Source organism: Drosophila pseudoobscura, chromosome 4 (assembly GCF_009870125.1).
Source record: "Drosophila pseudoobscura strain MV-25-SWS-2005 chromosome 4, UCI_Dpse_MV25, whole genome shotgun sequence".
In the NCBI taxonomy this organism is placed as follows: Eukaryota; Metazoa; Arthropoda; class Insecta; order Diptera; family Drosophilidae; genus Drosophila; species Drosophila pseudoobscura.
Genome location: NC_046681.1, coordinates 14,024,703 through 14,049,005, shown reverse-complemented (window position 1 = coordinate 14,049,005; position 24,303 = coordinate 14,024,703). Strand labels below are relative to the sequence as shown.

The 24,303-nt window shown below is 41.5% G+C and overlaps 4 protein-coding genes across 6 annotated transcripts in view; 1 reads left to right on the top strand and 3 right to left on the bottom strand.

The window, feature by feature from the left end:
* Positions 1-805: 805 nt before the first annotated feature.
* On the bottom strand, positions 806-3,594 carry Ir40a (Ionotropic receptor 40a). The gene is made up of 6 exons (XM_033379796.1): positions 3,498-3,594; positions 2,876-3,444; positions 2,516-2,812; positions 2,035-2,458; positions 1,474-1,978; positions 806-1,415 (listed from the first exon to the last, which is right to left on the bottom strand). The coding sequence occupies exons 1-6, from the start codon at positions 3,592-3,594 to the stop codon at positions 947-949; spliced, it is 2,361 nt and encodes a 786-aa protein (XP_033235687.1). The 3' UTR covers positions 806-946.
* Positions 3,595-5,948: 2,354 nt separating this feature from the next.
* LOC4816169 (uncharacterized) lies at positions 5,949-6,491 on the bottom strand. Its single transcript, XM_001355701.3, has one exon. The coding sequence runs from the start codon at positions 6,489-6,491 to the stop codon at positions 5,949-5,951; it is 543 nt and encodes a 180-aa protein (XP_001355737.3).
* Positions 6,492-7,523: 1,032 nt separating this feature from the next.
* On the bottom strand, positions 7,524-8,244 carry LOC4816180 (uncharacterized). The gene has a single exon (XM_001355700.4). It carries the CDS (start codon positions 8,187-8,189, stop codon positions 7,644-7,646), a length of 546 nt encoding a protein of 181 aa, XP_001355736.4. The 5' UTR covers positions 8,190-8,244; the 3' UTR covers positions 7,524-7,643.
* A 1,315-nt stretch (positions 8,245-9,559) lies between these two features.
* Positions 9,560-24,303, top strand: part of LOC6902434 (uncharacterized) — a 29,955-nt gene continuing 15,211 nt past the window's right edge. The window contains exons 1-2 of one of the 3 annotated variants that reach the window (XM_015181406.2): positions 9,560-10,076; positions 23,627-23,685. The gene's annotated coding sequence lies outside the window, so the exon portion shown is untranslated. Of the gene's footprint in view, positions 10,077-10,109; positions 10,398-23,626; positions 23,686-24,303 lie in introns of those variants that run through there. The other 2 variants (XM_015181407.2, XM_002133242.3) reach the window with 2 other exon arrangements.

Below are 24,303 nucleotides of genomic sequence, written 5' to 3'. Positions count from 1 at the left end.
AGCTCCACTGAAAGGCAGTCCCATATCTATAAAATAATAGATTTGACAACGATTTAAGACAGTGGAAAAACAAGTGTCTAAAAGGCAACAAATCTAATATTTTTCTTTATCTCTCACTTGGGCTTTTCCTTCCTAAACCACCTCTTAGATACATTTCATTCGATCGAATACAACCATTGACTCTTCAATTCCATAGTAGCAAAACTTTCGGCTACCGTTTGGCCCTGGGGGGAATTTGTGCTTCTTGTTACCCGCTGAAGAGGCTTCTTCTTCCGCTGCTGCTGTTTCTCTTCTGGTGTAGCTGCCCTTCAGCTCCCTTCTGTCTGTGTGTCGCAGTTTCCCGTGGCAAAGGAAATGGGAAATTATTATGAAAATTATGTTTTTTTTTTTGCTTGGGAAATAGGAATTGGAATTGGAGCGCACGAAATACGAATACAACAAACAACAAATTCAAACAAAAGACTTAAGAAACAAGCGCATTGGGAGGCATCGCTAACAATGGGAGCATCATCCAGTGGCAGCTGTAGATGGAGCCCCGCATCTGTTGAACGAAAATTATTTATAGCAAGTCGTGGAGTGTGGAATGGAGTGTGTGTTTTGGCCAAAAGCTCACATCAAACACAGACGGACAGAAGACCCGGGCGGCACATTGGAACACACCGAGTGATGCAATTATTGTGGATTGATTGATGGGCAATAAAGAGCTTCATTGCCAAGAATTGGATGTATTTTCAGGCACTCGGCTAATCCATGGGTAAACTTAAACGCATTTGCATAACTGCAGATCTCAATTCCCGTATAAAATTAGAATTAAAAACATATATTGCAAAGCTAAAGTGGGTATAAATATCCCCACTGACAAAGCAAAGACCTTCCCTGCAGATCGTAGACTTTTCCCACTAGACGTAGTCATCGTTTCAAAGACCCCAAACGGCCTGATGGATGCTCATCCTAGTTTTGGTGCAAAGATTCGCACGGTTAAGAGACGAGTGGAACGCTTCAAGCGGCGCCAGCGACGCAAAAAACGAAGATGACAGCGCCTCAGAGCCCTAGCAAGTGGTAGAGCCCGGAAAAGTAGCTCCAGGATCAACATGGAAGCTGAAACAGATGAGAGTCGCTCAAAATTTGCTTGCAATCTGTTGGTAGTCCTACCCGCCGCTAAGGAACCCACACCGAGGGCTATAAATGCGCCTTGTAGCATCCTTAGATTGAGGGCACTGATGATTTCGCTGTCCTGATTGGGCTCCTGGGTCTGGGCTTCGCTGCTCTTTGCATTCGAGTTGGCATTGGCACTCTCTGCGGCAGCTAGTTCTTTAGATTGTTGGGCCTGATCTTTGGTCATCTGACGGGACTGAGCCGTGTACTCTGCGGTGGTCATTTTGTCCAGGATGCCACCCTCAAACAAATGGATGAGGCTGCAGGGGAAACAGCAGTGATTAATAGATGGAATGGCCATCAAATACCATTACTAACACATCATTCAAGCTATCCAGAAAGGGACAGCCAATCTGCACAGCCACTGCAGAGTATCTCGTGTACAATTTCTGACTCAATTGAAAGTTCTTGGCCCCATATTGCTGTATATTGAAATAGAGGGTTTCTCTGCCCCCAAGCACTGCCTTGTTCTCTCCGCCATCGGCTATGAGCTTGATTCCCGCCTCCACGGAATCAATAAGGAAACTCTGATGGCCATCCGGCTGCTGCTGTCGCATCAGGGCGTACAACTGCCGGAACAGCTCTGTGCCATTCTCCAACATCTCCAGGGAGCTGCTCTCCTTCTCCACATACAAACGATAGCCGTCACGGATCATGGCGGATTGAAGGCGCTGAAGCGTATTGATCGGCGCCTCATGGGCCGGCCGGGCAAACTGGGAGGTCAATTGGGCGGAATACACATCGGCCAGGACATAGGTGGCGGCTATCCAATAAACGATGGTCAAGAACTTGGCCCGATAGCCATGATAGAGCTCTTGGCAGGCTGGAAAAGGAAGAGGCATCACTCTCAGATACATTTTTAATGGATCTCCTACCCACACTGCTTCAGGAACAACCGAAGGGTGAACCAGATGCACTTCTCAAAGAGCTGCTCGGGCATCCTGGGCGCCGAAGGAACCCTCCGTCGCTTGACCTTCAGCACACATGGTGTAATCTCCTTTATGTACGCCATGTAGATGCACAGATCTCCCAACTGCTCCACATCCATGTCGACGTGTCGCCGCCGCCAGATGTAGGGCATGGCTATGATCCCATAGAAAATTGGTCCCGAAAACACAATCGTGAGTATAAGATACGGCCAAATGTCCTGCTTGAAGGGTCGCATAATGGCCAGGGCTTCGTTTAGGCGCCGCGGGGCATGGGTGGCAAAGGCCCCCGAGTCCGCGAGGGTAAAGAACGAGAACTCTATGGCCTTGTGGCGCTCCCAGCTCAAGCCCACATCGCCCAGAAAGAAATCTGCCATCTATGAATGATCGACAAAGATTACTTATGATTAGATTGTCTCTCCTTTGACGCTCACTCTGCTCTGCAACAGTCCTATGCCGCCTGTGAAGCTCTCATTGGACTCTTTGGCATCATCCGACTTTAGTGATCCTTGCGTGCGTCCTGGGGCTTCAATATACTCGAAACGAAAGTTCATGTGCTCCGCCAGCAGCATAAGCAGACGATGATCGCGTCCTCCCGTGACTTTGACTTCATTGCACTCGAGATTGTCTCCCGATTCCGCAGAAGCCTCTCCCGATGCCTCGCCAGAGCCCTCTCCCTCGCCCGAGTCGCTGTTGTTCTGGCCATAACTGACCCAAAACCATGGGGGGGACTAAAAGGTGAAGATATCCTTAATCCTCAAGGAAGTCCCCAATAAATCCCCGATATTTCTTACATGAAAAACCGGAACACGAAAGATTCTACCCTCAAAGTTGGCATAAACCGATCCTGCCGGTGGCAGCAAGGGGGTTCTCTGCAGCCCCAGATTATCTCCATCGAACCAGTTCACGAGCCGCAATTCCCCATCGCTTGTGGGCCTCGCCTGGTTGTAGTAGATCCTGAAGGCCTTTTGGCGTGGTCTTGTTATGACCACCGCCCGCATGGGCTCCTCGAAACTCATGGCACTGGCTGCGGGTGGCCAGCGGGCGCCCCAGTAGAAGATGAACAGGCTGAGCCGATGGGCCAGACGACGCTCCTGTATGCGCTCCGATAGCTCCTTGGGTTCGTCCAGAACCAGATTCACGCACTCGATGGCGCCCTGAAGATTCGCTTCGATGTGCTGGAAAAACAGTTCCGTGTCGTTGAATATCACCGATTTGTAGTACAGCCGATGGAGGCGCTGTATAAAGTCATCCACTTGGATGCCCTGATCGTTCTCGCAGCAGGCATTCATCAAACTAAACGAAGGCAGGGCCAGAATGGCCAAAGGACGTGGTCTCAGTCCATTGATGATCTGCGAAAGAGCTGCCCAAAGCGAAGCGTTGATCTCTATTCCATCCAAAAGGTGATCTAAGTACCTATTGCCACATCCGACTCATTCGCAGGTCGATAGGAGACCCTTGTCCACGCTTCCGGACTCAGCAGCAGGCCCAACAACACCAGCAACTTTTGCATTTTTCAAGTGTTTTGCAAGAGGTCCTGGCGCTGCCTCCTTATATATGGGCCGCGGCTTATGACGGCTCGCTTGATGAGCAATTATAGCCTCACTGCCTAAATATCACATGTCGGCGAGTCCGCGAGTCCGCGAGTCCGCGAGTCAGCCACCAGGCTGCTCATGGGCCAAAAGGAACATCGACTGACAGCAGGCACCGACAGCTCCGACAGCTTTCAGCTGGGGGCCAGAAGACCCAGACCCAACCCAAACCATTGCCTGACTATCGATTTTTATAATCATTGGCTGCACATAGCTACACACAGATACTAGTACACATGCACTCTCTCTCTAAAGCATTGATACCAGTCGAATATTGTGGATACTCTTTCCTTACCACCGATAGATCTCTAGATGCTCTTGATCTTCAAAGCCAAAATTTGGCAGAAAATCCTTAGGTTTTGACAAAAAAGGAGATATTTTGAGATGTAGGGAACCCATAATCTCATAAAACTTCTAAAGCTGTACGATTGTATTAAAAGTTAGCCATAGTGCAATGACTGAAATGGATTCCATTCGAATTCATCCATTTTTCGTATATTTTAAGACCAAAACATAACAAATGAATTTCAAATAAGTAAAACTAGAAGTACAACTAGAGTTCCCTTCAATAGTTAAACATTTCTGGATTGTTTAAAGCCTATAACTTGCCTTAAGCTTAACTTATGATGACTTCATATCTTCACCTCAAAAGTTATTAGTTTGTGAATGATTTAAAGCCAAAGGCATAGCCATAGCTCTCTAGTCATATGACGTTCTTTTTATATTATGTACATATTTATTTCCATAGAGCATTCAAAATTCATTAAGACTGCTGCTGCCAGGTTCCTTTCTTGGTTTTAATTGTCAGAAGTTTGTCATTGCCGTTTTCGCTGACAATTTCTCTTTCCATGATCAATCGGTATTGACGATCGACGATCCATGATTGTGGCTGTGGCTGTGACTGAGACTATGGCTGTTGCTGTTGCTGTTGTTTCTGCCTTGTGTTTGTTGTCAATCTTCTAATGCCGTTGACATTAATTCCGTGTTGTGCGCATTTTTCTTCTCGGGGACTGGCCTGTCATTTGGCTCTTGGATCGGTCTATGCTGCTGCTGCAGCTTTCTGCTCCCATGTCAACGCTCTACTTTGCTACTACTCTGGGGCCCAGCAGCAGCAGGCAGCGAGCCAATGATTTATCACCGATCGAACAGCAGCAGCAGCAGCAGCGTCTTCGATCCGTGAGTTTGCGGATGGGTTTGCCAGGGCTCTTCTTCTAACTTGAGGAATGCCAAAGAATCTATAGAGCTAGCAATAGAGTACTTTTAGCCACAGATTGTATAACGCAAGTGGAACTTAAATATTAATCATCTTACCAGACATTCCATCTTTTGGCCCAAATTGTCTTTCGAACTGGAGAAAAGAAAATCCAGGAAAATACAGGCCTACAGATGACCCGCTTACGATATGGCGAAAAGTGTTTATAATCGAGTAACAAAAAAACCCCCGAGGAAGGGCAGTGCCAAAACTATGACACGAGATAGAAACCGAGTGGGACCAGTGGGACGCTCTTTCTGTGACCTCTGCCAGACACCACGGTGTAGACTCTAGATGCCAGACTCCCAGCATCTCTGGGGCTATTTATAAAACCTCTACTCTGCAGATCTGCGTAGTTCGACAACTTGTTAAACTTCAAACTGTCCGCGAAACGCGACAGCGGCAGCAGCAGCGCCAACAGAGGACCGGTGGAGGAGCTCTGGAGGTGCCTGCTGAGTGGGCAACTGTCTGGCGATTGCATCTGCGTCTCTCTGGCAACATTCAGCAGCAGCCGGCTTAGGCTGATCTTGCACCAGGATGCACGCCAACACATTTTTTGTTTCAACGCGCATACGATAGTGAAATGTCCAAGAAGGAGCCTGGCTTTAGCCCTATCCCTTGGATCCACACACACACACACACACACAGACAGGAGACAGGGAACAGAGGACAGGTTAAGTGGTTGGTGGGGGCCCAAAAGGGGGATGGGATCCCCGGCACACTTAAATGCATTTTGTTTGTTTTTGGCTCTGACAACATTCCCTCTCTCCTGCACTTCCTGCACTCCTTGGGGCTGGAGCCAGCTGTCAATTGGCTTTGTCCGCATGTAAATCACTGCAAAACAACAGCACAAAGCACAAAAGGCAGTCTCTAGATACAGATACACCAGATCCACCAGATCCACCATACACAGATGCAATGCCATGTAGAAGCTCTATTTTAAAATAAATCTGAAACTAAAACGAAACTTAATTATTTATTGAAAAGCAAGAAGAAACAAAATAATGTAGAAATGTTCAGAGCTCAAAACCAGAAACTTAAGATAAAGTCCCACAAGTTCTTACAGGCGTCCGAATCATCGTCACTCGAATCCTTTATGGCATCCAGCTTCTTTTTGAGCTTCTTTAGCTTTTTCTCATCACTGAAAATGGCCTGCCAGACGCTGTTGCCAAACCGATCGTTAATTCCCAGACTCCTGAGTATTTTTTTAACTTTCGTTGTGAAAATTTTGGCATCTTTGGTACCTTTTCGTAAAGCTACATTGGATGTTTCGGTGAAGGATTCGCCAGAGTCTGAGTAACTGCTGTCCTCGTAGGATTTATAGCTGTTATATGCTCTGATTTTTGCATCTAATTTTGGGAACGGCCAGTCGGCAGCCTCCTGTAGTTTCTTGTAGGGTTCGAGGAGTCGATCTATGCTGGAATTTGCTTCCTTTTTGAGGGTTTCTCTGATCTTGGTTGTCACAAGCTCATCCAGCTGCTTGAGCGGCTCCACGGGCTGCTCTCCACGGATTGGATGAGCCGAAAAGAGCAGCAGGATTGCTGGTAGAACTGCAATCGGAATCATGGCTTCTACTTATGGCCTCTACGGATCGGTTGTAACTTCTCTGGATCGTTGGTGCCTTCTCTTTGAGGCTTCCATGGATCGCTGGCATTTTAAAGCCCCTGTGGCACTCGCGTATGGAAATAAGTTATGTGTCTATCTTTGACAGGCACTTAAATATTAATAGATTTCGCCAAGCTTTAAGGTCACTTTGGTGGTTGACTGCTTCAGTGGTTGGTTTGGAGGTCACATGATTATCTCTAATGGAGTGTGAAGTATTTCGAATTTTCCCCAGTGTTTTATCTAACTTCTTTTGAGTTAGAATACAAACAAAATCTCTCAAGTTTTCTTAGTCTTTATATATACCCGTTAAATATAACTTCTATTTCCTTGCAATCTTTACTACTCGTTTTCTTAGCAGGTTTCTTTTTCTTGGGAGGCGTTTTATAAAAACTAAAATCATCATAATAACTAAAATCACAATAAATATGTATGTTTCTTATGGGATGGTCAGTCCCGAGAAGATCGCATGAAGCTTCGCCTCGAATAGTCCTGTAAATATTTTGCGTTGCTGTACATTTGACTTGGGCGTCAACTCGGCTAGCTCTGGATTCTTCAGTGCTTCAGACCTTCTCGTAGTTGTTGTAAGCCATGATGTTTTCATCCAGCTGGAGGAATGGCATCTCGGCAGCATCCTTGAGAGTCTGGAATCTTCAAGCTCCTCCATCGTTTTATTGATCTTTTTCGTCACAGCATCATATGCATACGCCACACTGGATCGCCACTGGACGGGACTGAAAGTCCTTGAAAAACTAGTAGGATTGCTGGCAGAGCAGCAACCGGATTTGATATGGCTTCCACGGCGATCTGTTGGGAGGAAACTTTATTTTGTCCTGAAGAAAACTCCAACTGGTACTTCGATATTTAACGCTTTAACTTTTTCGATTTCCTATATGGTTATATATTATATCTGATAAAGTTATATATAGTTAAAGTTTCATGTATGTATGTAGATCTATCTGACACCCACGAAACGTTATTTAAAATACATCATCATATTTTAGTTGTACTCATTTAATTCTTAATTTTCAATAGTTTTACTATACATTTCGAAATATATTTCTTTTTCTTCTCCTCCGAGAGAACTTGCTCTACCAAAATATCATTCGGTACTGGTTACCATTCAAAGTCCTCAAAGATATCACAATCTTCATCATAGTCATCGCTATCCGGACATGTGATGGAGTTTTCCTTCAACTTTGCTTCTTTTTTGGAATTGTCGAGTTTTAGGGCTTTCTCGAGACGAAACTTTTGCTGTTGATAGAACTTTGAGCAGCTGCTATCCCGCTCCTGATCGGCTATAAGGAAATCAAGATCATCTAAGCGGTCGTGGATTTTTTGTTCTAAGTCTAGGCGTTGGTTATTGTAGCTCTCAAAAAGGATTCGTATGGCAATCTTATCGTTCAGTCGCTCCTTTCCGCCTTGACTGATTTCACGGATTTTTGCAATCCACCGGGAAAACTCAATGTTACCATCGGATTTACCCTCACAGGAATTCAGTATATTCCGTAGTTTATTCGTTGCGTCTGCATCCAGTTTGGTAATAAGATCCTGGGTAGTAGTTTTAACATTGGTTGAAGGTGTAGTATTAGACGACCCATTGTCTGCAAGTCCTCTAGAACTAAATGTTCCCAAAATCAAAAGACTCCAAAGCCAAATCATCGTGAAATGTTAGAAAGCTTGAAAATTTCTAGACTGATATTGCTAGAACCCGTGGAAACTGCTTTTATACAGGTCTGCAGGTCCGATTCACTGGGCCACGATTATATGAAGGTATTTCTTAATTTAGATAAACCTTAATGGAAATTTGTTTTTTAATTGTTAATTGGTTTTGTTGCCTGTATCGATTTTTACTTTTAATGTTTATTTTGACATATTGTTGGCCGTTATTCGCCGTTATCCTAAGGCCGTAAATTACGTTTCTTTGTATAAATTGTAAGATATTTATTAGGTGGTAATGACATTTAAAGTATAATTCATACATTCAAATTTGTCAGCGTAAATAGACATACATATGTACATAGAGTCTGACAACATAGGGTTGGTTCTAATCGGGGTACAAATTTAACAATGATATTAACACATCGTCCATTATATTTTGTTGTCTATATTGTTGGGCTAGGTACATATGTATGTACCTTTCGGTCGGTGCATAGAGAGTTCTAAAGCAAAACTTATTTTCCAAACCGTCTTATTTGTGGGCTATTTTTCACTTTCACTTGATTTTCCCGCATTTTTTTGTTGTATATGTTTTTTCCAAAAAATTCCTTTACCCAAGTCGATTAAAGTGACGCAATCTTGTACAAAACATAGCATAATAAAATTGTATTTGAAATAAGCAAATATGCAACGGAACAAAGGTCAACTGACATATTACTGTGAAGCTTCTACACATCGTAGATTCGTGTAATTGTAAAGACTTCATTCGGAAAGACTTTACTTTTAAATGCAGTTTTTTAAATGAAGATATCTTTATTCGTTCAGAAGTTATCGAACGACCGCTTCAATATCTATTTTCCAGAGCTTCCTATTGGGTCTGTAGTTTGCATCTCTATCGCTTAACCGTTTCATTTGCCGCACTTAACCGTTTCAACAGTTTTTTATCAATGCCATCCTCAAGTTGTGGAACCCAATACGAGCACAATCAGCTGCTTGGCTCCGCTCTGCTTCGTACAGGTGAGAAAACCAGGTAAAAGAGAGACAGAGAGAGAGAGAGAAAGAGAGCGGGTGCAAGTGCACGATCCACAAGAAGTAACGACGTCCAATGTATAATAATCCTAAAGGTGCGGATAACTCAGCGAGCGATCTCATGTATTGAGTGAGGCCCTTAGAGCCCTGGGTTAAACGGCATATAGAAGAAAAAAGAAAAATAAGGCTCCAACTTTTCGAGGGAAATAATCGAATGCCTCTGAAATAAAAAGAGGAAAGAGGTCCCTCGCTGAGTTTTTTCTTTCTTCCATACTGTCACCACACCACACCTGCCATACCAACATACCATGCCATTGACGTCTTGTGGTGTCTGCTGCGGGGTCTCTTGTCTTTCAGTTTTTCCCCGATTCAGAGCCCGTGTCGCGCCGCCTACCACATCAGTTCTTGAACGACAGCTGGCCGTGTTGGTAGCATTTCGCGGAAGGTGTTTGAGCCGTGCACGACGTGAACGTGTTTCGAAACGAACGAAAGTCGAGAGGCAGCACCAGCACCAGCACCATAACGACGCGACTCTCTATTTAGTGTTTTGTTCGGACATTCATTCGGTGAAATATACAACAAAATGTGGAATATATTACACAAAAGATAAAAGATAACCACAGCAAGAAAGCAAAGTGAAATTGAATTTTGAATGCGATTTGTAAAATTAATTGGCAAAAGGCAATAAATAGTATACCCACAAAATAAAGAAATCTTAAAGAAACCAACAAAAAAAGGTGGCAGAAAAAGAAAAAAACAAATAAATATGCAATTGATATTATAAGAAAAAGTGTAATTGAATTGGTGTAGAAAATTAAAAAAAAACCAACACGAAACGAAAGGGCGTAAAATCTCTAGAAGGTTTGTAATTTATTTAAATTTTTTGTACAACCAGTTGGGAAAACGTGTATCGAATTGAATTTCTTGTAAAAATAAAACTTTGAGGAAGCCAAAAGTTTATCAGCTGCCAAAAGATCAACAAGAATAAGAACTACTTGGGGAATAACATTTTCCTGGTCTATTGTTTTTCCCTCTATCAGGGGGTGGGAGGGTGAGGCCAGGTTTCCAGTCTTACAGAGCGCAAAAAATAATAAATTCAACAGACATTCGAGGGAGAAGAAAAAAAAAACTGTTAAAACCAGTTTGCAGCCAAAGCGGCGCATGCGCCAAGGCAGGAAAAAGGTAAAAAAAAAAATAAAACAAAACCCAAACAGAGAGAGAGAAGAGGAAAAGAAAAGAAACGTTGACTAGGGCCGAGGCGAATCTTTGAGCAAACTGTGAAGTGAAGTAAAGTGAAGCCGGGAACGGGAGCGGGAACGGAACGGGAACAGAAGCTGCACCACTGCCTCTACTCGGACCTCTCGGAGGAGCGACAGGCAATGCCAATGCACACACGCACCGAAAAAAGATCGTAAAGAAGATTTCGAGAAAACCAAGCAATTTCAATCCAAAAGGGGCTCCCAAAAGAAAATCTCACACACAGATATCACAGAATCGCCACAAGTAGAGGGAATTGCAAGTGTTGAAGTATAGAGAGAATTCTAGGATACATTTCAGTTGCATGACAGTCTCCCTCCTCTTTCCTCTCTCCTCTTTGGGGCCATTGCATAATAAGTATAATGTTTTTGGGGGCCACATTCGGGGTTGCAGTCTCTAATAATAATAATTTTGTGTCTTTGATCTTTGACATGTCTAGAGCTTGACTCTGAATGGGAAATCTATGGGCATGGGTAGGTATATGGGTATCCATGGCATTAGGTATTTCTTTAGTCTCTGGTATAATGACCGTTTTGTTTGGATCGCTTTTTTGTGGGATTGGCTTTAATGAAAGTTGCTCCGATCGGACCGCTCGCTTGGCTTATGACTGGAGAGGCATGACCCTGGGCAACAACACAATGCCGTGCCACCGCCACCGCCACAGCCACAGCCACCGCCACAATATCCAGGAATTGTGAAGAGAGCGGCTGACGGTGGAGGAGGTCGGCCTCTCGGGCCTCTCGGGTCTCTTGGTCTCTCGGTCTCTTTGTGGTTTATTTAGTTTTTGTTGTAGTCGCTTGTCTCTGTGTCTATAGCCATCTCTTTTATGCACACTCAAGCGTAATTCTATACAGAGAGAAAAAGGAAACGCAAAAATTTGCATGCAACACAAAGAGGAATTAAACGAAACAAGAAATGTACACTAAATGCATGAATGAATGAATTACCAAAAAAAGACAAGAAAGAATCCCAGTGGAACAACCCGACAAAAAACACCCAAGAAAAAAGTACCGACAAAGAGGGAAAGAAAGAGATCCCAAAGACAGCGGTAGAGAGAGATCCCAAAGGGAATTCAGGAGTTGGCGGGAGAGAGAGCCCAAGATCCCTTGAGGGAATTTTTGCAAATTCGATTTTCGGCTCCCTCCATCCAGCAGGTGTTCTTTCGTTCTGGCCACTCGTTATGCACGAGTATTATATTTTTTTTTTGCCATTTCGTTTTGCTGCGCTTATCTTCGCTTATCTTTCTTCTCTCTGTATCTTTTCTTGTACTTCCCTTTGTCACCACATCCCAAAGATTCGGTTCTCCAAAAAAGTTTTGACATCACAAGATCTCCTGCTCACAGCTGATGGATGAATGCGTTTTCGGGGCTGCAACCGTGCCGCTGTGCAAATATCACGCTGATACCGTTTCTTTTTTCGGGCTTCGGGGGACCTTGAAAGTGTACATACGTACGGGTATGTGTACGTACGTACATACTATGTGCACAAGTGCTGCAGGGTTATCTGGAATTTATGGGGTTTTTGGCCTATAATTCGAACACGTAATGGAAAACCTCAGGCATTGTTCTTAAATTAGTGACCTGTGGCTGTACTTTTAATCGAAATTTATCGATAGGACGATCGGTGGAAAGATCTATAATGATAAGATCAAACGAAACTTAGTAAATCGCATTTATGATGGTCTTTAGAGTATAAGGAGATCTTAATCTATCGTTAAGAGAATATATTATTGGTGGGAAATAAGAGTGTCTCAAAGCCAAACAAAAAGATAGGAGACACTCAAGATATTTCTCTACTAAAAATAGATGTATTTTAATAAGGACATTTAAGCACCTCCCAGCTGTAAAATTACCAACAAATGGCAACAAAATACTAACAATGCCAAAACCCAAAGCCACTCCTTAACAAAATCTTTAATTGAAGGTTTTGTAATATGTCTATATTTGTGTCCTTCCCGAAACTCACGCAAATACCACCCCGCATCGATGGTAACCGGTAATTAACTGTCATTGCGTTGGCTCATCGCCTAATTAATCATTTTCTGGCCAAATGCCAATTGGATTTTGATAGCATTATGCATAAACCCTTTTTGTTTAGTGTTTTTTTTTTCATATCAAAAGTAGTGTTTATTTGACTTTTTGCTTTGTTTTCGGTGTGGTTGTGTTACCTTTTTTTTTGGCGAGGTTAAACTTTGACCTAGTTATATCGTACGATTTGAATCCCCAGAAAAAAATCCAGCAAACGTTTGCTAATCCATCAAAAAATATATGTTGCCAATGTGTCGAGGGCATACAATTAAATATTAGGTAAATATTTGCATATCCCCTCACCAGACAGCTAACAAAAAGCAAAAGTAATTTGCCAGAACTTGCCCCCAAAAATAGAAAAAATTGCGAGACACTCGCAAGCCTACACAGAGTCGAATGTGGCTCCATCAAGAGATCATTAAATGAAAGACTTAATTTCTGTTTATTTTCGGTTGGAATAAAAGTAAAAATAGTGCTCTGGAGAGGCTTGAACTTGAGCACTTGAACAGCATTTGAGCAGCACTTGATGAGAGCTGTCATCGAAGCAGCTCTCGTTAGTTCCATATGTGGGCGTGTCTGTGTGATAATTAGAGATGGGTGCCGATTATCGATAAGTATCGAAGGGGGTGGTTAGTGCTTTAACAATCCGAACCATGTGTGGGTGGGCATATCGGTAATTATCGATAATTATAAAGTGAGAGATCTTTTAATCGAAGGAATAAAATATATATAGTGATGAATGGCCTCTTCTTAATACATATCTTTCAATTAAGGTTCAAAAACTGCTTCTATTTCAACAATTCCACATCATTAATCATATTAAAATAATCCAAATACCAATGCTACCCCCCTGCCTGCCACGGGCTCCATCAACACGGCCTCTCAGCACGCACTTGACAGCTCATTAAACCAAATTGGGCAAATACCATTCACATGGGTGTTATAGACACATGTATCTATCGTATGTACATGTATAAGAAAAACATAATTGCGGAAGCAAGTAACCAAACCAATTTCTAAGTTAATACAAAATTTCATGCCAAGATAGAGCAGAGCCAGGGCCAGCCGCGGCGGCTACTGTGCAACAATTAGCCATTAAAAATGTTTTGATTTCATTTGTTCGAAACACCACTTAATAGATCATTCATTCATTCAGTATGAAATTGAAACAGAAATACAGAGAAACACGAGAAATAGTGGGCTTAGATAGAGGTCGATTTATAAGAATACAAAAGCCAAAGTCAAGGTAAAGTCTAAGGTAAAAACTGTAACAATCTTCTGAAGAATGGGGCGAAATACCAGAGGGTATGGCATAGAATCTGTACACTGTGCTTATGGAATACCCTATAATTGGGTCACATTTCCACACTCCGTTATGATTCCCATTTTTTGAAATTATGTCACTCCACTGGGCAACACTTCACTGAAGAAAATATGTTGCAAACGGAAAACGTTGCTGCCATAATCACAAAATAATAACCCTCTGTCCAAAAAAAAAATAGAGTCTGTCTGCAATCCACGAAACCTACCAAAAATAGCGGATACTAGCGGGGCTTTCTGTTGCTGTCTGTTTCTGGCGAGGGTTTTCTTCCAACGCCAACAGATAGAGACGGAGATAAAGCGCCATCATAAACGCCATTTAATTGTCCGACAAAAAAGAAGGGGGAAGGAGACTCGCGATAAGCCCGGCCACGGATTGGACAATACAATTGTCTTCTGACCTGGTTTCCATCCATCCATCCAACCCATGGGCCGTGGACGTCGTGGTCGCTGTTGTCTTTCGTCGGGAGTTATGTAAATGAGTGCACTCGTGAGTGCACTCACTCGAAATTAACCTACAGACCACAGAGCGCACCAGATCACATTGTGGTAAGTTCACATTTTGTGGCACCACCAGATAGTATATGGAAAATATATGAAAGATAAGATTGTATTCGACTTTTCTTCGAGGGTACTCTATTTATTGGAATCTATCAGTGAAAACTCTTTAGAGGCTAAAGAGGTTTAGGCTAAATGCTTTAGAGGCTAAACTATTTTGACAGCCTTAAGAGTTATACCAATAAAATAATTCAAATAGATTTATTTCTTAAAAATTAAGAAGGAAAGCTTTTCAACGAAAAAACAAAGGATTTAATCCCTAAAATTTCTGAATTTGATCACCATTTCCTACTCTGTAAAGTCAAAGACTACTTTTCCTCATATGTATATCTTTTATAAGACGCCTGCTTTTGGAGCAATTTTATGGCTCTTCTTTTTCTCCTTTCAATCGTATTGTTTTGTTTGTTTTTTCAAAATTGTTTTTAAACAACAAATTGTTGTTTTTTCAAGCTGTGTTTTGTTTCAATCAATTGGTTTTTTGGGCTGCTTTACATGCCGTACGCACAAATGGGTCATCGAGGCACGATTTTTGGTGTGTGTTTTGGTGGTTCTTAAGCGACCAATGTCGTGCCATGAAATAAATGTACGGGGATATGTATGTACCAAAAATGCGAGTAAAAGACGGGGCACACACATAAAAAACTCATTTCAAAAGCCTCTTTAAAATCGTGCTGCAATGCTACAAATACGATACGATGCGATACATTTGGTTAAATAAAGACAAAATGCATGATGGCCAATGCCAAAAGCGGAACCTGCTCTGCTCCGAAGAGGCCGAAGACCCGAAAGAGCGAAGAGCGTCTCCGTCTTGAACCTGTGCCACTTCCCAGGCCACTGTCTGTGCATTTGGCTAATCAAACAGGCTAAGAGAGGGAGAGCGAACGAGAAAGACAGTCCAATGGCCAAGACAATGGCCAAGACGAGATCTGCTTGGTTGTTGGTTATTTATGTGAATGATGACGCCAAAAGGAGGCTATAATAAAACACTAAAAATCGACAGCCAAGAATGAAAGTGGTGAAATTTTCTTGTTTCTTCTTCTGTCTGTCTTTGATCTACGCTCGAATGAATGCCTTCTGGCGGCAAGAAAGTGAACGAATGAGCGACAAATGACAGGCAGATATACATACATACATATATATATCGTATCTGTGGAGCAATATAAAAGCCATAATTCTTGAAAAGCAAAACCGAATCGTGAGAGACTTTCATTGAGCGCGTTTCGAAGCAGAAAGCGCGTCTAATTACGACTACAACCCGGAGCGGAGTCCAAGACATAGACAGAGACGGAGGCAGAGACAGAAACAGAGACCGTATCCAAGTTCCATGGCACGCGGCACTTTTTTCTAATTAGTTTTGACCCACAGAAAGAGAGAGAATTCTAAACGGCAGTTGACAGTAGCTCGAAAGAAAATTGAGGCCAAAGCCAGAGCCAGAGGCCAACAAACGGATTGCATCCGTCAGCCCAACTTTGGGGGAACTTTGACAGGGGGCTGGCTCTTGATGATCTGATCTGACGATCTGATCTGATCTGATGAGTGACTCTGTTAAAAGCCTGAAAGCTTCCATTAAATGCAATTAAACATACGAGTATTTAATGGTGAAAGGGTTCTGGAAATGTCAGTGATCGGAATATATAAAAAAGTATTAATTACCTGTAGTTTGATCGTCCAGAGAGGAATGACTGTAAAAAGTTATTTCTTTGTATTATAACTCCCAAATATAGTTTATCTGTAGCTTTGTTCATTGCGGCTCAAGTTTCAATATAATCGAGACATAGAATTATATACTTTATTATAGCAGTAGACCATTTCCCCCTTCAAGAGTACGAGTACAGGCACGTTTTGGGTTTTATGTTCCACGTTCCACTATCCACCACGATCCCAGACACGACCTCCCCTGTCCAGTTTCCAGTTGCCAGATTCGAGTTCTTTTTAACGTTTTTCTGTGACAATTTCGTGCCGCCAATTAGATCGCTGGCATAAAGAACAGGGCACCCAGAGAGCACCTCTAGTATGCTAAGTTATTCAGAAACGAGCGGATCGTAAATCCGCACCGCTATGTGTCAGAGTTGGAGCTGCTCAAGTGCGGGCCCTGTTGGTTTTAGCAATTGTCTTTCCTCTAATGTCACTGGTCTTTGTGTTTGTTTTTCGGAAGAGAGAGAGGGAGAGAATGGCTTCGCTGGTGTGTGGAAAGCGTGGGTAATTTTCATTTTGTCCCGACAATAAAAATATAATTATGACTCTGTTTGTTGTTCATATATTGCACAAACACAACATAGTATACCTTATGCATATTCATATACCATTTTCCATTCCATTTATTTGTGGGAATGATGTCGAGTCATTTTTATCAACAGTTTCAAGGAAGTTGTGCAATTTGCCAGACGTTGCGATCCCAAAGATCGCTGCGATCTCCCATCTTTCCAGAAGAAAGATCTACGCATGACGGCGCAAAAAACTCTTTTCGGAATGGTTTAGGGAATGGAATGGTCTGTGAACAAAAGACTTTCAGTTTCCAATTACTTTTGTTCCACTTTTATTCCGAGCCCAGCATCCTGTCGCTTCCTTTCTTTTGGGGTTTTTTCTCTCTCTCTCTCGTTTTCTTTCGTTTCTTTTGTGTGGGCAAAAATAAAATAAACAGAAAAAAATCGAACAGAGGAAAAAAATAAAAAACTCGTTTAATGTCAGGGCAGATCTCATTGCTAATTAGGTGATTTTTATTTCTCCTTTTTCTCTCTCTCTCTCCCTCTCCCTCTCTCTCTTGCTCCTGCTCTTGCTCTTTCGAGCCTTTATTTATTGCAATTTTTATTTGTGGTGGGCGCTTCGTCTGGAAATTCGCTCCGAGATCGTTTTCGTTGCAATTACAATAAAAGCAATTCCAGTTCCCAGTTCCCAGTTTTTGTTGTTGTTGTATTTTTTGGGTTTCAGTTCGTGCTGCTGCAGTTTGTTGGTTTCCTGTTTGCCAAAAATAAAATAAAATCCACACGATTGTTGTTGATTTTTGCTCTGCTTTGGCACTTACTTAATGAAGTGCCGATCAGCATCCATCCTCCTCCTCCGCTGCAACCCTCCTTCGACATCTTCTTCCTCCGTCTCCGTCTCCATCTCCCTATCTCTCTGTCCTTGTCATTTCTTTATCGGAACCAATCTTTCGGGGGTTTTTAAGGCACGCCTCGTGGGCTTTTACATGATTAATTTTTATGTGTATGGAGAAGCACATGGTCACACTTGGGAGAACCTATAAAGTGTTGTAAAGTGCAACAGTGTTGAGTAATGTTTCCTCTATAGAATTTAAACCTTTTTGTGCCTACAGTTTCATTATCATCTCGCTATATAACTATTTGCTATAAAATATACACTCTTTGTACGTTGCTCTCCTTTTTTTGGAAGCTGTACGCTTCAAAGTGTTGTGTAATATTATAGAAAAATATTAATTACCATAATATCCTCCCTAAAATATAAACTAGATTAACAGAAAGTTAACAGAACAAGAAACAAGAAAACGGATACCACCCAAGGGATTTTTTCTTTAATGACAAGTACTCCCTGTAGAAATATACTCATAAAGAACTTTCCCCGCGTACTATCCATATTTGTAGTATCAGTTTATCACAGTTTCTCGATCGTTTTAATTTGGTATGCCCCCAAGAGAACTGTCCCCCAAAGAGAGCTCTTACTCTCCATCTCTTACGAAACTTTAGCATTTTGATAGACCGGAAACGCAGTCGTTAACGTTCCTCCTATACGTCCATCCATCCATTAGCAGCAAGTAGTATGCAACGTTCTAGGAATTCCCCCCTAAGAAACAAACAAAAGTTATTGAGGCACAGACCATTCCGTTAGTCTACCATTTATAAACCTTTTTCCGGTTCTAATGACACGACTACGGGGCCAAGCCCAAAGGCGGCCCATAAGTGTACAAATTGTACTCACATTTCACTCTGAACAAACTCCATTAATTTCTAAATTCTATATAGACAACAGCCATATAAGGCAGACAGGCACACCACAACAGAGCAGAGAGGTGGAGACTGACATTCAGACAAAAGACATTCAGAACCAAGAATCCAAGCAAACAGTCCAAATTCAAATCCAAATCCAAATCCGAGCCACAGCACCACCTCCCAAGGCGACTGCGACGGGGTCTGATGTGTGAGTCATATTGTATGCACTTTGGTACCCCCCCCGAGTATTTGTTCAATGGAGCCCCCATAGGCCGCAGACTGGAGACCTGTAAGTGGGCCGCCGATCAACAGACACACACGTGTCTCTCCCTCTACGGCCATATCGGCGGAGCTGGGCCCACATTAGAAGGCTCCCTGCCGCCCGCAGAGTCCCCTGGACTTTTGCAGTTCATTAATTTTCATTGTCAGGCTTTATTTTCTTCGTTTTTCTTCGGTTGTTTTTTTGGCGTCAGCTATGCAAATGTCAAAACTTTTTATGCTCAACCGAAAGGAAAAATGTCACAAGGCGGAATGAGTCACGGAGACGCAGAGACAGAGACTGCTGGCCCCACCGATCTCTGACTTTAGTTATTTTTTGGGCGACTGTCCCCACGATTACATAACAGACTTTTGGTTTTTCTTTTTTTTTTTTTGGTAAAATATGTAAATTTTGGAGTCTTTTTGAGGTCTTGCCTTTGCATTGTCGGATGTCTACGAGTATATGTCTCTTTCTTTGTCTTCAAATCGAGTGCCGATGCCGGCATAGTTCTAAGTCTTCGAAAATGCGGCGACTGATATTTGATAGGATCGCAGGCCCCCTCCACTTTTCCAGGGGTTCCACTCAGCCGTATTTGTTTACCATTTGGTCTGTGCCTCAATGCCTCATGCCCCATGCCTCATGCTTGCACAATGACAAAATTCTTTGGTCTTTGTGTTGATTTTAATTAGAGAAGAGACACAAAACAGAATTCTGGTGTGTGCCAAGTGCACTCCTCTTGGGCTCCATGTGCATTTTATCTACAAAAACTTTCCAAGTCAACTTTTTCCCTAATGACAATAGAAATGTCAATGAAAATATAATGAAAGATGTTGGAAAAAGCTGATGAAGTGTCGGGGAAAATTGATGAAATGTCTAAAATTTGATGGAATCTGTTGGGAATTTGTAATGAATTTTATGTCCAAAGTTGTTACAAATTGTTTTAAATTTGATGGAATCTGTAATAAGAAGGCATCCAAAATATCCTAAATTTATTGCAACTTGTGTGGAAAATTAGTTGGAATATGTGATGCAAATCTGGTTACATCTTTGGAAAATTTTTGTACAAAATTTGTGTGCAACATTTTATAGAATCTATGCGGAAAATTGTATCTGATGTAATGAGAAATTAATTTTAATGAAGGTTTTTTCTATCATTTTCTTGTGGGAAATTCAGAAAAGGTATTCCAAAATATTTTACATACTATTAGTATTTTTCTGCACTGAAAATATAATAAAAACAAAGTATTTCCAATATATTCCATACATTTTGTGTAGAAGTTTTGGATCTATTATATCTTTAACAAGTATTTTCTTTGGTATTTTTTCTGTAATTTAAACAAAAAATGCATATGTTAATGTATCTATTCATCTAAATTACCTTCAAAATGCATTTCTTGTCGTCAATTTAAACAAAATGAATCTTAGTTTCAACCCAAACATCTCCTCAAACATTACGTCTATGAATATTCATTCAATTTTCAATTCTGGGTTACCTTTAGCATTAATTTGCTTTGCTCTCTTTTCCTAAAAAGCCCCCGAATGCCCCTGCAGTATTTAATATATTGCCTATGGCTGCCCTAAACTCAATGAAACCCAGTGAAAAATTACCTTAAATGGAGCCCAAATACACACAAAAAACTATGGGTAAATGGAAATTGAAACAAAAGTGAAAACTTTCACTTTTTTTGATACTCATTTTTCGTACACACACAGGCACAGACACAGACACGGGCAGACCTTTATGTTTAGAGTCGGAATTTAAGTTCCACACGACTTTAAATCTGACTGTTATTTCTTTTATTACCATAAATTTGAATTCCCGTTTACATCATCGAGCGGCAGAGCGAACATCGTCCATCGTATCCCCAGCTCTCAAGAAAATAAAGAATTATCAGAGCACGAGACGTGGTCTTGAGGTTGGTTTTTGAGGGCTTTTCACCGCCATAACACGTCGATCTTTTTGTAAAGGTGTTGTAGGTGTGTTTTCGGGGGTATTTTTTGGGGTTTTTTGAGGTCTGCTTTTTTAATGCGATGATTTAAAAGTTATTTTCGCTTTCATTTCGCTTAAACATTTTGGCTATTAATCAGTTATGAGTCGAGTCGAATGGAGCGTCTTTTTGTGGAGAGTCGAAGAGACCAGAAGAATCTCTCATTCAACAGCTGATTGCATAAGGAGGCTCTCTCCCCAATGGGGGGGTATAGCTTTTACGTATAACCCCCTCTGATACTCATTTATCTTAGTTTTGTTTTGTTTTGTTTTGGTATTTTTCTCTTCATTTTCAATTAAAACTCTACGTATTTGAAATGTGTTGTTTTTTACGCGCTGCATAGATAACATTTTTAATTTTCGCTACGTTTTCGTGGCACACGGGAAAAGGGTCCCAGGCGGCACTGTCAGGGCCAGTGGCTGTATTTGATATCGCAAACCGAGGGTAACAGTACGAGTAACATGCATGCCAAATACTTTAGATAAAAGCCACATTAACATGGTCGTCATCGAGTACAATGGCGATGGCGATGGCGTTGTCGATTGGCTGGTGTTTTGTTTTGCGGAAATAGTACTGCTCGTAAATGAAATGCGGGTGCCCGCAAGGTGTTCACCTTCAACGGTGGAACGAAGGTGGAGCTGGAGCTCGATGGAAACACTTGGCACAAAAGAATGATAGAAGCTGGCGTAAAGGTTACGTGGCATTCGGATGGGTTCTTGGGTGCGAGAAGCAGAAGATCTAAAGGGTATTTGGGTGGAGAAAAAGTTTGGAAGGCAGGTATCTTTGGTTTGTCGTAGAAAACCATACATGTTTCTCTTATAATGATCGGATTGCGATGAATTTTACGTAGATAGCATCCAATTCCTACCAAATATTGCTTAAGTATTCCCTAAAGCTATTTTAAGCCCTTTCTTTATTAAAATAATATTTAAAATTGAGCTAAAAACAGAGACAAAAAAACCTGAAAATTATCATGATATCATATCATAATCATAGGAATGTCTCATTTGTCTTACTAGGTTACCAGTTCCCCTATTCCTACTTTATGAGGACCTAAGCAGATCTTTTGATTAAATTTTCCCCTCATAAGACCCATAAGATCATTCTTTTAGACCATCTACCTCTCTTTGGCGCTCTATTGTAAGTCGAAACTATGCAGATGATCACATTTGTCAATGTTCGGAACCTCCTTTTGTGTCCATAACCCAGTTATGAGTCCACGGAGTAGAACCCAACAAAAGGCGACCACCAATGGGCCAGAACTTGAGTATTTTTAGACCCCCACCCAGAGGTGGGGGAATGTTTAACATTTTCAATGAAATTTCTTTTGGTTGAAGTGACAATGGCAGGCCCTGAACTTTCGTTTAATTTTTGTTGTAGTTTTTTCTTATTGTTATTGTTATTAACAGCATTTTTGTTGTTCCACTCCGCTCCACATGTGCACAGATGTTTTTTCGTGTGTTTATTTTAATTTAAAACTTATACGAAACTTGTTTATCATCAATTTTGCGGTGGGTGCAGTTGTCGATTTAAATTCATTTATTTTCTTTATTTTTTTGCATATTTTGTGTATAAAAATATAAATAAATAAAAGAGTTATATGTAGAGGGGAAAGGGAGAAATACTTTTGGCATTCATTTACATACATTTCCATCCAAGAAACATGTTAAACGCCTTTTTTTTAAGCTCTTTTCCCTGCCTTTTCCCCGTGTCTTAATTTATATGATTTTTTAATTTATTTTTATTTGTTTTGTATTTACCCGATGAATTTATTTTATTGCTGGGCACAGCATTTCTGCCGTTTCTTTGTTTGTCAGCAAACTCCAATAACATTCGACAGACATTCCAGAAGTTGTGTAATTTCCAGCGATTTTCATTGAATTCTTTTTAATAGTTCAATGTCAAAGTTTTTTTTTTTGGGATCTGTTTGGGGCGGTAGGAATTGAACAAATTTCGATGAGTATTGATATTGTAGCTAATATAATTCCACGAAAGAAATGGTGTTATTCTCTCATTGAATTCTTTGGATCTAGGGCTTTGATAGAGGGGCAGGAGGAGCGGCAGGTACTCTTCTTCTTTCATTGATTTCTTTGCTGAATTGAATGCCTTTTAATAATAAAATTATATGATGGTTCTACAATATTCTTTCACAAAAGTAATAATCTGGAAACTCATTCTTTTAAGTCTAAAGCAGTTCTTGTAACTGGAATCTTTTCTAGACGTATTCTTGTTTTTCCAGACTACACTTTAGTCCAAGCTTCAAAAACTACTTTCCCACCCTGAGAAGCCCTTAAGTGTAGCTGATTTTCATAAGAGTACGAGGTTCTATTTGCTCAAATACTTTGCATACGCATGCCAGTGCGCCAGAACATTTTCTGGAACCCCGTTCCGTTTTCCTCTGCGAATGAAATGGCTTGAAAAAGTGGCATTGGGTTACCCGAGCCCTAACCATTCCTTGTGGGTTCTTTTGCCTCGTTTGCTTTTGGCCGGGGACCATATTTAAAGAGGAAATTAGGGTCGAGTCGACAGTTGTAATGCCTCTGGGTGCCTCTCTGGGGGTCCAAGTCTCAGTTGCCGCGGCTTCCGCCCCCCTTTGGTTGCCAGGCTGGTGGCAGGTTGCAGGTTGCACTTTCTTCCACATAAGGTTTCACGCAAACTCCCTCCCCGCACTTCTCCGATTCCCTGAGAAGGGGCTTTGGACTGGCGAGATACCTGTAAGCGCATCCGAGTGCCACCGAGAGGCAGATGCTAATTAACAGACAAGTTTTTTTTGTGTCCACATACTCGTACGAGTACATATTTATTTATTGCACGGCTTTAAAGCGAGTGTAATTAACTGCATTTACAGTTAAAATTGGTTCAGTTAGAAGACTGGTTACGGCCCACAGCTACGGCTCCACAGCGCAGAGATCCGCACACTCTTCACACACATCAAAGGATGCCAGGCATTGCTTCCTCTATCTCTCTCACTCTCTGGTATCTTTAAGATTTACCCCCTCCTGTATCTATCAGATCTACAGCCCGACTAATGTCCACGATATTTCATTTTTAATTACAGATCTCAGTGACGGCAATTTGTGAAAGAACGAACGCTGCAAAGAAGCTCGTGTTTTGAAGGTAAGTCGTGGGCAAAGAGTGGGATTAGGCCAGGAACAGGAGCTGTGATTGGTAATACGTTTCCTCCGTTCCAAGCAGTTGTCTTTTGTGCAATTGTAATGCCAAATATACTTTCCATATTTCACCACAAAATATGCACAAAGCGAGAAGCCGCAGAAATGCCAGACAGAAAAAAAACCCTAATGGCGTATATGACACCATTTACTAAATACTGAAAAATGGTCATCGTCGTGACTAAGCGCCGACAGAGGCATTTTAAAGTACGAGAAAAGACAGCAGACAATTCATTTCACAAGAAATTTCAATCGTATGCAAGGCCTAGAATCTGGAAATATAAGAGTTCCACTCTTTTAATACAAAAAGATGTCAGTTTTTTAAGACTTTAAGACTTTATTTTAGGTGGTGAAATTAGAAGTTTTCTTAAATTAAACTGATTGTGGAAACTAAGTTTCAATCTTGAGTTCCTTGTAGAAGCTCCTTTGTGAGGTTTTAGATCATTAAAAATTATTTTATGGCTTGAGAATTTTGGAAAGGCCTGTATTAGACCCAAAAACAGTCGATTTCCAAAGGCCTTTGATAGTCCCATAAACAATAGATTTCTTTATGATTATACAGTAC

What these genes read in the sequence shown, in the direction of transcription:
- LOC4816169 (XM_001355701.3), bottom strand. Translation starts at nt 6,491, where the DNA reads ATGATTCCGATTGCAGTTCTACCAGCAATCCTGCTGCTCTTTTCGGCT.
- LOC4816180 (XM_001355700.4), bottom strand. Translation starts at nt 8,189, where the DNA reads ATGATTTGGCTTTGGAGTCTTTTGATTTTGGGAACATTTAGTTCTAGA.
- Ir40a (XM_033379796.1), bottom strand. Translation starts at nt 3,594, where the DNA reads ATGCAAAAGTTGCTGGTGTTGTTGGGCCTGCTGCTGAGTCCGGAAGCG. An exon ending in TGAGTCGGATGTGGCAATAG is followed by an intron (nt 3,445 to 3,497) that starts GTACTTAGATCA and finishes CGCTTTGGGCAG; the next exon opens with CTCTTTCGCAGATCATCAAT. An exon ending in TTCGTGTTCCGGTTTTTCAT is followed by an intron (nt 2,813 to 2,875) that starts GTAAGAAATATC and finishes TTCACCTTTTAG; the next exon opens with TCCCCCCCATGGTTTTGGGT.